Genomic DNA, 12675 nt, shown 5'->3' with positions numbered 1-12675 from the left:
GGTAGAATTCACCCTGACTTTTGTTTATTGGGAGATTTTTTTTTTTTATTACTGATTCAATATTGCCACTAGTAATGTCTGTTTAGAATTTTTATTTATTCTGGATTTGGTTTTGCAATATTGTACATACATTTCTAGGAACTTATCCGTTTCTTCTACGTTGTCCAGTTTGGTGGTATATAGTCCAGTAGTCTCTTATAACCCTTTATAGTTCTGTGGTGTCAGTTATTACTTCTCCTCCTACATTTCTGATTCTGTTTGATTCCTTTCTCTTTTCTTTTTTTTTTTTTTCCTTGATGAGTCTGGCTAAGGTTTATTAACTTTTTTTATATTTCCAAAGAACCAGCTTTGGTTTCATTGATTTTTTTTCTACTGTTTTTTAAATCTCAGTTTCATTTATTTTCACTCTGATCTTTAGTGTGTTTCTTTCCTTCTATTAACTTTGAGCTTGTTTGTTCTCCTTTTTTTGTTTCCTTTAGGTTTAATGTTAGATTTTTTTTTTTTTTTTTTTTTTTTTTTTTTTTTGAAATTTTTCTTGTTTCCTGAGGTGGGCCTGTCTTGCTACAAATTTCCCTCTTAGAACTGCTTTCACTGTGTACCAAAGATTTTGGACTGTTTTTTCATTTTCATTTGTCTCAGGTATTTCTATTTCCTCTTGATTTCTCCATTAATCCTTTGTTTTTTCAGTAGCATGTTGTTTAGCTTCCAATTGTTAGTGTTTTTCCCACCTTTTTTTTTTTTTTTAATTGATTTCTAATTTCATACCTTTCTGGTTGGAAAAGATGCTTGATATGATTTCAGTCTTCTTACATTTACTGAGACTTGTTTTGTGGCCTATACAGGATCTGTTCTGGAGAATGTTCCATCTGCACATGAAAAGAATGTGCATTATTTTGTTTTGGGATGGAATGTTCTGTTCAGTACATTTGGTCTAATGTGTCATTCAAAGCTACTGTTTCCTTATTGATTTTCTGCATGGATAATCTATATATTGATAAAAATAGAGTGTTAAAATTTCCTACTATTTTTGTATTACTCTCAATTTCTCCCTTTGTATCTGTTATTTTATTCATGTATTTAGGTGCTCCAGTGTTAGATACATAGTTATTTACAATTGTTTTTATCCTTTTGTTGGAATGATCCCTTTATCATTATATTATGTCCTTCTTTGTCTCTTGTTATGGTCTTTCTTTTAAAGTCTTTTTTGTCTAAGTATTGCTACCCTGGTCTTTTGTTTGTTTTTTGTTTCCATTTGCGTGGAATTTTTTTCTATTCCTTCACTTTTAGTTTGTATATATCTTTAGGTCTGAAGTGAGTTTCTTATAGGCAGCATGTTTTTTGTTTTTTGTTTTGTTTTGTTTTTTTAATTGATTCCATCACCTCATGTCTTTTAATTGGAGCATTTAGACCATTTACATTTAAAATAATTATTGATAGGTATGCACTTACTTCCATTTTGTTAATTGTTTTCCAGTTTTTATAATTCTTCTCTGTTCCTTTCTTCTCTTGCTCTCTTTTCCTGTGATTGATGACTTTCTCTAGCACTATGGTTGTATCCCTTTCTCATTATTTGTTGTGTCAGGTTTTTTATTTGTGGTTACCATGAGGTTCTTATATAACATTCTAAGCACATAGCACTGTATATTGGTGGTCACTTAAGTTTGAACACCATCTAAAAGAACTTCATTTGTAAACTTTTTCATGTTTTATGGATATATGGTCATATTCTACCTCTTTATTTTCTGAGTCCTCTGAACTAACTTTCAAGTTACAATCGATTTTACTACTTTTGTCTTTTAACCTTCATACTGGCTTCATAAATGATTACTGCCTCTACTGTATGTTTGCTTTTACTTATAAAACGTTTTTCTTTCATAATTTGCTTCTAAATATAGCCTTTTTTTTCCACTTAAAGGAGTCCATTTCACATTTCTTACAAGGCCAGTTTAGTGGTGATGGCCTCTTTAACTTTTGTTTGTTTAGGAAACACTTTATCTCTCCTTTAATTGTGAATGATAACCCTGTGGGTACAGGATCAATGACCATTTTCGTGGCCCAGTGCAAAATGAAAATGTGGAGGTTTTTGTTCAAAATAATATTTTATTACTTGTAAAACATAAAAGGGTACTAGCAATATGTGAGTAACAACATTTATGTTACAACATGTGATACAAATTGCAAACAACATTTTGATCCCATAATTTTGTATAATACAATAAATAATAGCTTGTTATAGCAATATATGTGAATATATAAATATCTTGATCATAACATTTTTAGGGTTCATTTTTCTATAAACTTTTATTAAGTCATCAAAACTTATTTTAGCAACTGCATTTTTCAATTAATATAATTGAAAATAATATCAATCACCTGGTAAATGTAAGATCACAAATAATTTTTGTTAATTTTCAGTTTTGAGAAGGATCTTTCTGCTAATGCAACTTAGTGGTGCTGTTAAGAATATTTCATAGGCTAACAACATTAGGATAAATTTCTGATAAATTATTTTGAAATATAAATTTGAGCATATCTAGAGCTGGTTATTCTTGCAGAATAATTTTTCTCAAAAGATTTAACTCTTCTTACAAATCAATTTTTTGTTAAGTCTGAATGTAGGTTTAAATGTTACTCTATATCATGGCATTTTAATGTTTCCTCTGATCTTTCCTATAACTTGTAGAAGTTGTACAAGAAGCTGAAAGTTAGTTTCATGATTTGTATATAATTTAAAATGCCTATTTATGAATTCTAAAGCTAGATCTTCAATCACAAGGGAAAACTATTTTATAGTTGTTTGTTAATAACTGGCCCATGAAAGTTTTTAGATGAAAATGGAGGGTGGATTCTATGGACTGTGAGGGTCTTTAATTTCTATTTCCAAGCCTGTGGGGATTTGCTTTGGATTGTTGCAGTGGTTTTCAAAACCAGAAATGCTAAACTCTTTGAAGACTTCTAATGACTCTCTGATAGTTTATTATGATGCCTGTGTGTACACTTTTATGTTGTTAACAAGTTACTGTCAGAGTTTACTGCCCAAGTGCTGGCAGATATTGTTCCAGTGCTCAGGCCAGAGTTGTTATCTGTGCAGATGCTTCAGAGATAGGTTCCAGGGATTGACAGGCAAGCTGGTCTCCCACCACATGTTCCAGGGCCAGCCACCCCTATGTGGAATACCTCCTTTTTCCAGGGCCAGCTTCTGCTGCAACTGACACCATTGCCATTAATATGGGTTCAGGTTCTGGTGCAGGAATTCCCCTCAGGGACCCCTGGTCCCTTAGAGTGCACTATGTATGCATGTGTACATGCCTGGTATCCAGGCCAACTGCACAGTATGGCATGGTGCCCACTGTTGCCTGACTGATCTTTACATTTCATTTTCCCATTGGACTTCACTTACAAAACACAACTTCAAAGATAAAAATTAAGAATTTCAAGATAGTGCTATCAGAGCATTAAACCAAAGAGCCCTATACAAGTTCACAGGTCACATGCCCATGAAACCACTCCTGAACCCAGTAGTTCAGGGGTGATTTTGCCCATCAGGGTGGGTTTCCTTGGGTTCTAATAGTGGACGATTCCAATTAAGCTTCTGAAAGCAAGAGTGCCAAGACATATTAGCACCAAAACTAGGCCCCCACCCAGGTTTGGCACAGAATGGCATCTCTTCCCCTCTGTAGAGTGGTTCTCTAAAAGATCTCCCAGAAGACTCCAGTGCTGGGCGGTCCTTAGATCTGCTTTCAGCTGTACTCTCATTAGGGACGATAGCCAAATTGAAGAGTAGGAGTGGTAGCAGCAACAGACTTGGAAATTTCCCAGTTAGGATTGTGTTGCTCAAAAGTAGTCCGAGATGTGTTTGGTTTAGGATGAAGGGGGAGGTGCTCTGCTGCACACAATCAAGCACATCCAAATTGCTGGCAGCTCAAATATCCTCGACTTTAAGGCCATTGCAGGTGTTAACATCCAGTGGGCAAATGGAGGCCTATGCCTAGTCCAGGCTTGAAAGCGATACAGATCACTTCCTATGCAAATTCCATTGGCCACAACTCAGGAATACAACATACCTAAGTATACAAGGGCTGGGATATGTAGTCAAATTCTGTGCACAAGATGAAGAGGAAGCTATTTTCGTGTTCAGCTGCCAGTCTCTGCCACAAGAAATTTGAAAAATGGGAGACTGGTAGTAAAATGTGTATAATGTGTCCCCAGACCTTCTGAGACAGGCATGTCCATGGGAACACCTGGTATCTTGGGGCAGACTGCCTTGAAATGCAGCTTTCCAGCTGTGATTCCTTGTACTTGATAATGTTTGGTTCACATTACAGCTTATGTTCTGGGAAGAGCACACGTGGAGCATCTAGCATTAAACAACTGCCAGCCAAGCTGGCTGGCATTTCTCAGTATACATGATCAAGTTGGCTTGACTGTACTTGACTGTATACTTTCTCAGTATACATGATCAAGTTGGCTTGACGTGTTGAACAGTCACGCACTGTTAAACTGATTCTGTAGGTGCAGATCAAAAATGTCAAAATCAGGACTATGGAGGCAAAAAGGAGCATTGAGATCATTTTAACCTTCTACCTGCCTCACATTGAACAAGAAATTCAAAATCAAAAATGGCAAGTAAATTGAGTGTATAGCATTAAAGATTCAATGCCAGAGGCTCACTTAAAATGATCTTCTGTGTAATTTACAGTCTTACACCAAACCACACGATAGGATTTATTTTGGTAAATTTCAATCTGATTTTTGATGGCAAGGAGGAGGATATGAGTATCAGGCAATAAAATTATTCCTTGTCAATATTTTAGACAAAGAAGCTGGGGCGTTTGTTGAAAGAGGGTACCTAGCTGATTGGGCAAAGCCTTACAGGTAGAACGTCTGGAGCAGTCCTAGTTAATACCTGATATTGTGACATAATCGTTAAAAACACCCCTTTCACTCTCAGAAGAGCCCTGGTTTGGACGATAAATTACATAGTAACCCTATGACCGGGGAGCAGTATGTTTATGTGGCCACCACTGTTCAAGGTCTGGTCCGTAACTTTGCAGAATTGGCAGTTCAGGGGTGTCAGGACACCTGGGCTGATTCAGGGCAGGAGGAAGTGGATTCACATCAGGGAAATTACAGGAGATTGATGCTTACACCAGAACGTTGAATTTTTAACTTATTATGAAGACTGCCAAGCAGAGTAGAAACTAATGTGGGTTTGTTATTGTGTTCTCTCCCTTGAAGGATTGTCTCCGCAGAAAGCCAATGTTCATGATCATTATTCTTGCGGATGAGGAGTCTCAAGGTGACCGGTGTTTGCTGGAGAAGCTGCTGTAATTTGCAAGACACATTTCAGTACTCAGTACCCACAGGAAGTATATACAGCCCTTGTCCTACTAAAAGTTTTTCTTTACAACCGGGAAAGTGGCCTTGGTTATCTTTCCAAGGAGATATTTGGTTAAAGCACCAGCTACAGGTAAAGAATAGGGATGCTTGGTTCCAACTAACCTTTTATTCTTTACTAAGTCTCAAGCCCCCTCACTCACTTGCAGGGCCTGGCAAGGCCAGTGTCAGTGGCCGACATCCCCTGATGCCTGAGGTCCAGCCAGAAGCAGCCCTGTCCTTTCTTCCCCTGCTGCGGGTTGCAGAGATCCTCAATATTCTGGAGTGTGCTTAGTGTGACTCTCGCCCCCAGCCACCACCCCAGTTCCCAGTAGACAATAGACACGATGGCCAAGAGAGGATTAAAATTAGTTTTATTAATAGGTTGGAGAGCACAGCTGGGATCTGAGACCCAAGTGAGGCTTCTTTTGTCCTCTCTGAAGTGATGGCAGCTGAGCCCATTGGGCGGGGCTCGCCAAACTTACCCACCCCATCACAGACTGAGGCTGGTGTGTGGAGAGCCGAGTCCTGGCTGGGCCCACCACGGGCTGGTCCTGCTGGGTCTGTTTACTGCATGTAGACTGGAAGCCCAAAAGCAGGTCCAAGAGAAAGAGAGAGAGAGAGAAGAAGCAGGAGGACAAGTAAGCAGGGACTTTTAATACATTATCTCCACCCAGTAGAGACAGATGGCCCAAAGAGTCTCAAATTCATCAACCACAACCATCCCGAGGTCACCCCACAGGTGGAACCTTCTCCCCAGTACTTTCCTTCCAGGCTGGAATGTGGTTAAGAGATCTTTTCCCTGTTGGGCTAAGCAAAGACTATAGGAATAAGGAAAAGGGTTTCTCCCAAGAAATGAGGTTGGGTCAGGAGACTGGACTTCTCAAGGAATAAGTAGCCCAGAGTCACCTTGTGTGAACCTTCCAGTCTGTAGACACTAAGCCAAATAAAGTTGTGAGCTATGGCAGCTAGAGCTGGGACCATAGGTTCCTAAGTCACCTCATGCCTGAATAATAACCACAGAATTCTTTTTTTGCCTGTACTCTACAGCCTGACCTCTGACGACTGCTGAGTAAGAACTTGACAGACTTCCCCCACTCCCCACCCTCAGGTGGGCAAAATGGATGAAAGTGGTCAAAAGGTACAAACTTCCATTTATAAGATATATAAGTCCTGGAGACGTAGCATACAACACGGGAACTCTAGTTAACAATACTATATTGTACTGAAAGTTGCTAAGTGAGTATATCTTAAATGTTCTCATCACAAAAAAAATTAAATAATTCTGTGAGGTGATGGATTTTGACTACACTTCATGTGTGATCATTTCACAACATATACGTATATATAACCATTACGTTCTACACCTAAAACTAATAGAGTTTTATATGTCCATTTTATCTGAGTAAAACAGAATGACAGACTTGAGGCCACCACAGCTGAGGTACAATTTGGCTTGACGTCTATGGTGTTCCTATAGAGCGCCCTTTTTGCTTCAACAGAAACACCTTCTGATTTAGCAATCAGGTATAGAGTTGTTAGCTTTGTGTCAAACCAAAGCAGAGGGCCTTTTAGGCCATGCTGTATGGAAGGGAAGATAAGAATAGAATAATAAGATTCTTCCAGAGCCCATGAACAGAAGTTTCATGGCAAGTGTTGCATCTGACGTGGCTCTCTCTGGCACAGGAAAGCACCCTTTTCTGCCAGAAATGACTACCTACCAATTTTTTAACATCCTGCAATCCTTCCTCCTATCTGTAATGAAGAACCCTCTCTTCTGTTTTTTTCCATGCTTTGCTATTTCTCTAGTTATCTTAATGCCATTAATTAGACTATAGTTATCTTTTACATCTGGGTGCATTTTCAGTACACTCAATATTCCTGGTTTTAGCCTGAGTGATTTCTGCAAAGGGTTGATTCCATCCATTACTTGTAATTTTGCTTTTTGTTTTGTTTTGTTTTTTCATACTATCACCATTCAAGGGTGACCTCATTCATGGTCAAATATGGCACCTTTCTGTAGTTTCCAATAGGCTATTTATACAACTCTCCTTTGAATAAAACTAAATGATTGCAGAAACATTTTTCCCCAGAGTATTTTTATTAGGGATTCCTGCCACCATATTAACATATAAAACAATCTGGATGTTGACATAGAAATGCAGATTTCACTATACAAAGATAAGGCTCCAATCACAGGTCACATGGCCCCAGTATCTCTAGTATTTCAATGAAATCAACTTTTGAATTCTTCCCAGAGTTGTCTTTATAAATATTAGACAAACCACAAAATATATTCCAAATACATAACATTTTACAGTATGTTCCAAGCACAGACAGAAATACACGATACTTTACCTACATTTTTTTCATGACCAACTTGCATTAGCACTAAAGACAAGACTGTGTGTGTATATGTATTTGCCATATATGTGTGTATGTATAACCACAAATGTACACACAGTTGTTTGAACTGTGGAAAATTGAAAGCTTTGAGACTGTGGGTTTTATCCACCATGATATCTGAGAGGGAAAAAGAATAATATGTTACAAACTCCTCAATTGGGGAAAAATAAACACAACTGTGTATGAAAGGCATGTCAGTTGTGTGTATAAAAATACACACACATATATACAGATTCATATATAAACACATCTATACCAATAATATGGAATATACATATACTCACACACTTGCTTTGAATTCTGTATCTCACTATGTTATAAACTCACCATCCTTGGAAGCACTTTTCTCCTCATTTGATTCAGGCAGCTGGTGACTGTCTCCTAACAAAACTTAAGTGGATATTTCTAAAAGGCTGATGCCACTCTGACAAAAAGGTATTTCAGGATCCAAGTTTTATGTTTGGTGGCTAGTGCTTAAATTCAGCAGACCCTATTCTGTTAACTCCTTCACTTAAAAAACATTTCTATTCAATAACGATGTTTTTTGCCTGAAAGAGATGTTAGCTGGAAATGTTAAAAGTAATTTGTTACTCCCTAATATAAATCTGCATGGTTGGATTGTGTGTGGCATTTATCCTGTCAATATTGTTCAGGGTTTCATGATGGGCAATAATATGTTACTTCCATGATTTAAAAAAATATTTAATATTACTTTAAAAGGGCAAGGGCTAGGTTTGTTATGGTTAGAACCTCAAAGGAAATGATAAGCATGATGACAAGGGGGACTAATTTTGTGCAGACTATACTGGGTACCTTTTTGTCAGAAAGTATGACTTGGAAGTCATAACAAAGGGGAGTAAAAACCTTTGAAAACTTCCAAAATAAACTATAGAAAATCTATTGCTACCAATAGAATTGGTATCAAATTTCAGGCAATAAAGATTCTTCAAGAAAAAGCAAAATAAATCACTGAAAGCACGTGAGAGAAAACACCCTACAAACTTAATAGCAAATGTGTATTATAGTTTGCTCAACTGAAGGCTTCATGAGCAGACTTTTTAAAACTTATTTTCAAACTTAAATGTCTAATACAGTGCTCAGAGCTCCATGAATGAGTAGGACAGGAATGGCCAATTTGGAAATCAGGCTCATGATAGAGTTGAAGCATCTATTACAGTTTAGGAGAGAATATGGGCATCCAATCTCTTTGTAAATGAAGGGATTGGAACATTCTCAATCCAAGGAGAAATCCCAAATGCCCTAAACTCCATACCCTTTTCTTTCTCAGTTATACCACAGTATTGGTAGGGTCTGTTGCCTCCCCATGCAGAGTACTTGTCTTTCTGTTGTGGATTTAATGGTATGAAGGAAGGTACTAGAACATTTGTCCCCTCTGCTATCTGGCTAGGGAGCCATTTTACTATTTCACCCAGGCTGAAATGGTGGATCACCTAATGAATCCATTCTACTTTCTTAATGGGAGCCCCAATTATGAATGAGTTAAGATCTTAAGAAAAAAAGGAATATAATGGCCAACACAAACGAAGATCATCAGCATGATCAATAAGTCAAAATCCATTCTTTTCATATCCTCCCCCCATCCTTCTCACACACACACTTCTTTTGAAATTTCTTCCACAGAATCAAAATGAATGGCATGAGGGACCAAAAAACTATGCCTTAAAGTTTCTCCACTTTTATTTAGATCCACTTAAACATATTCGTGTCAACTCAACAGCAAGTACACATTATATCATCCAGTACCATGCATCAGTACCGCTTTCAGAAAAGCTGGTGTGCCTGCCACCACTTGCGTACCAGCCTCACCAGAACTCCTGTTTTGCCACTTGCCCCATCCCCATCTGCTTCCACTCTTGGGTTAATGTACGATCATGTGCGATTAACTACCATAACTTTTAACTTTTTTCCTTTCGTTTCACTTTCTTTTAAAAACGTTCTGCTTCCCCAACCAAAATATTATGGACAGAATGCAAATGAAAGTAGTTAAGTCTTCTGGTCCAAATACTTTGAAAAACAGACTACCCAGTATCTGCTTGAGTGTTCTTAGTTTCTACATCCTCTAGTTCCATCATCCATTTTAAGAGCTTACTTACTACAGTGTCTTCCTACCTATTTTCTATCTCCTCTGAAGGTAACAAATTATGTAATTGTTCAGCCAAAAATATTTTAAAAAACAAACCAGTGCCAAAACATTAAAAAATTCCCGACATACCCTTTGTGCATTAGTCTTACAATCTGTACACTTAAATAACTCCAGGAGGCTTCTTTTTTTTTTTTTTTTTTTTGCTAAAAATTTACCAAAATATTTTGAACACATAAAAATAGTTTTAAAAAAACAGAAAACAAAAGCCCAGCATAAATTTAGTTGTATAGGCATCGGTTAGAGGACATTGTTTTCACTAAGGATTATATTCAAAAACTTTCTCTTGGGTTTTTACTAAAATTCTGATTCTGAACCTTATGATGGTGCTAACTATTAAAAAAGGGGGAAATCTAATTCAGCGCAATGTATTCTGTATTATGATATAATAGATAAAGAGTATGTCTGTAGTATACTAAAAAATAAACATATTTTTGGTTAAAGGCCATCTTCCTGACCTAGAACTAAAATAACTGCATTTGACTTAAACTTACTTAGCTGCAGTGAATTATGGAAAGCTAACTTAAAGTTTTTAATAATCAGTTATGAGTAACGAACACCTGTTGATGGCCCCATGACCATTCGGAACCAGGTAGTTGCTGAAAAAACCAAAAAAACAAATCACTAGTATTGAATATAGCCCTTAGTCACATGAGATATGAACTTTATGAGCAACCCAGCATGTAGAGAATGAGGTTTACTTTGCCAGCCACCCACTCCTTTAGAGGACAGTAGTAGTCATAGTGAAACTGCTCAAACTCTGGCGTCTGGCGGATTTCACATAAGAAGGAGAGATCAATACCTGACTCCAAAAGGAGGAGGAGCAGGGGGAATACAAAGAGCAGCAGCCCCAGGCCCACCACAAGGAGCCTGGAAAAACTCTTGACCAGTGGGTTCACCAGAATATGGCCGCTCAGAATGTCATAGCTCCACGACAAAGCTTGGCGAGCCTCCTTCAGCTCTTCTTCTTCGGCCATCAAAAAGGCATTTTCATCTGCTTCCAGTTCCTCAAATGAATCTGTGTCTTCTCTTTCCAACTCCAGCCTTGATGGACAGTCAAAGAGCATGTCAATCTCATCATCATCAACAGGGGTGGGGAGCAGGCTGGCACTCGGGTTGTATGCCAGTTCAGAGATGGTCAAGGGCTCTTCTTTTATTTTATCTTCCTCTTCACTTGGGGGGTTTTCATACTCCCGGGCTTCCTTCACTGGCGAGCTAGAGATCAAGGGGGCAGAAATGTCTTCTTTGGGTAAGGGAATACCTGTAAAGAGACATTTTTTACCCTTAATTTTATATTTCAGGTTGTGGGTTCCCTACCCCACCCCCACAAAGATCTGTAGATGGAAACCAACCAAAAAGAGAGAAAAAAATGGAATTCAGGAAATTATTCTGTGGAATCCTAATTTTAACAGGGTCTGTTACAAAAAATGACTTTAAGGTCAACGTGCTAAACCCCAAATAACCAATGGTTGGCAATATTTGTGTGTGCGGTTATGGTCTGCAAACTTCCAACTTGGGCCATGTCGGCGAGAATAAGATGACAATAAACCACTACTGTAATTTTGAGCGGTGTCTTTTAGAAGTCAACACTATATAGTACTTCACTGTATGACAGATTATAGAATCTACTGTTCAATGATAGTCTATTTTTACATATTCTAGGTACAAGTTAGTGGTTTCGAGATTTAGATAACTGCGATCATGTATGCACAAATTTGCACCTTGCTCCCTTCATTTAACATTTTAACATTCTCTATGTTGAAATGGATGCCCATTGGGTTGAGTCACAGCTAATGGCTATGGAGAGTAGTCCCCAAACCCATGTGACAGGAAGGGCTGGTGAGAACAACTGGAAGCTGCGGTACTCAGCAGTGCTCAAGCTAAGGGGTAGGAGGGCAGGGCTGACTGCCCTCAGGGCAAAGCAAGGAGCCCTGTTGGCCAGAAAAACTGCAGCATGAGTCAGCTTGAGTGAGGACAACAAAGAGCCTTACTAGCCTTTGAGCTGCTTCCCCTGCTGTGTCTGGGCAGGGAAACTAATTCATAGCCCCACTCATTGCTGAAAATTTTAAGCCCACCTGACCATGGAGCCTAACCTGCACACGTCGGATGTTGCATAGACCATTCAACAGCCCTACTTCCAGTGGCACTTGAACACAGAGCAAAACTAGTGGCCTCACCTGCCTGGGCTTTCCAGTGCACACTCTTGCTTAATCCAGGCCCCCAGAGAACAAACTATGCAGGTCCTGCATCCCATCCTGCTGCCCTAGCAGGGCAAGGAAGCTAATTCATAACCCTACCTTCCCTGCTGAGTCCTGCATCGAGTCCTGACCATCCAGTAAGCCTACCCTGAAAATCTAGGAAACTCTGGTGCCCATCGTACAGCCTCACTTGGGCTGGGCACCAAGCCAGCAGTCCTATCAAGCTGTTCTCAGTTGGCAGCACACCTAACCACCCATGATCTCAGAGCTTAAACCCTTGCCATGCTCCCAAATAGTCCATAATAGCAGGCCCAAAGATGTTACTGGTAGACCTGTCCAGAAATCCAAACCAAGCTAACTGTTGAACTGTCTTTGCCAAAATTAACCTGCAAAGTCTGGGAGAGGAGATTACTTACCACTTGCAGATACCAAAGTAAGGAATTAATAATCACAAAAAGGCAACTATGACTGCCCCAGAGGAAACTAATATAGCACTAATAACCTTAAAGAAATGGAGATCTGGGAACTGTCAAA

The 12675-nt window shown here is 38.7% G+C and overlaps 1 protein-coding gene and 1 long non-coding RNA gene across 3 annotated transcripts in view; one reads left to right on the top strand and one right to left on the bottom strand.

Moving 5' to 3' along the window:
- The first annotated feature begins 5238 nt into the window (after positions 1 to 5238).
- The window catches only part of LOC131492014 (uncharacterized), a 47984-nt gene continuing 40547 nt past the window's right edge, over positions 5239 to 12675 (top strand). Inside the window, exons 1-2 of the long non-coding RNA XR_009251776.1 lie at positions 5239 to 5470; positions 6427 to 6517. This is a non-coding gene — a long non-coding RNA (uncharacterized LOC131492014). The remainder of the gene's footprint in view (positions 5471 to 6426; positions 6518 to 12675) is intronic.
- Positions 5734 to 12675, bottom strand: part of FRMD3 (FERM domain containing 3) — a 311700-nt gene continuing 304758 nt past the window's right edge. The window contains exons 14-15 of one of the 2 annotated variants that reach the window (XM_058695609.1): positions 10746 to 11204; positions 5734 to 5957 (exon numbers count right to left, since the gene is read on the bottom strand). In XM_058695609.1, coding sequence (XP_058551592.1) covers positions 5944 to 5957; positions 10746 to 11204 — 473 coding nt within the window. In that variant the 3' untranslated portion in view covers positions 5734 to 5943. Of the gene's footprint in view, positions 5958 to 7456; positions 11205 to 12675 lie in introns of those variants that run through there. The other variant, XM_058695608.1, reaches the window with a different exon arrangement.

The sequence above is a fragment of the Neofelis nebulosa genome, chromosome 12, assembly GCF_028018385.1.
Source record: "Neofelis nebulosa isolate mNeoNeb1 chromosome 12, mNeoNeb1.pri, whole genome shotgun sequence".
In the NCBI taxonomy this organism is placed as follows: Eukaryota; Metazoa; Chordata; class Mammalia; order Carnivora; family Felidae; genus Neofelis; species Neofelis nebulosa.
The sequence above is the reverse complement of the archived record's forward strand: the minus strand, read 5'-3'. Positions and strand labels throughout refer to the sequence as shown.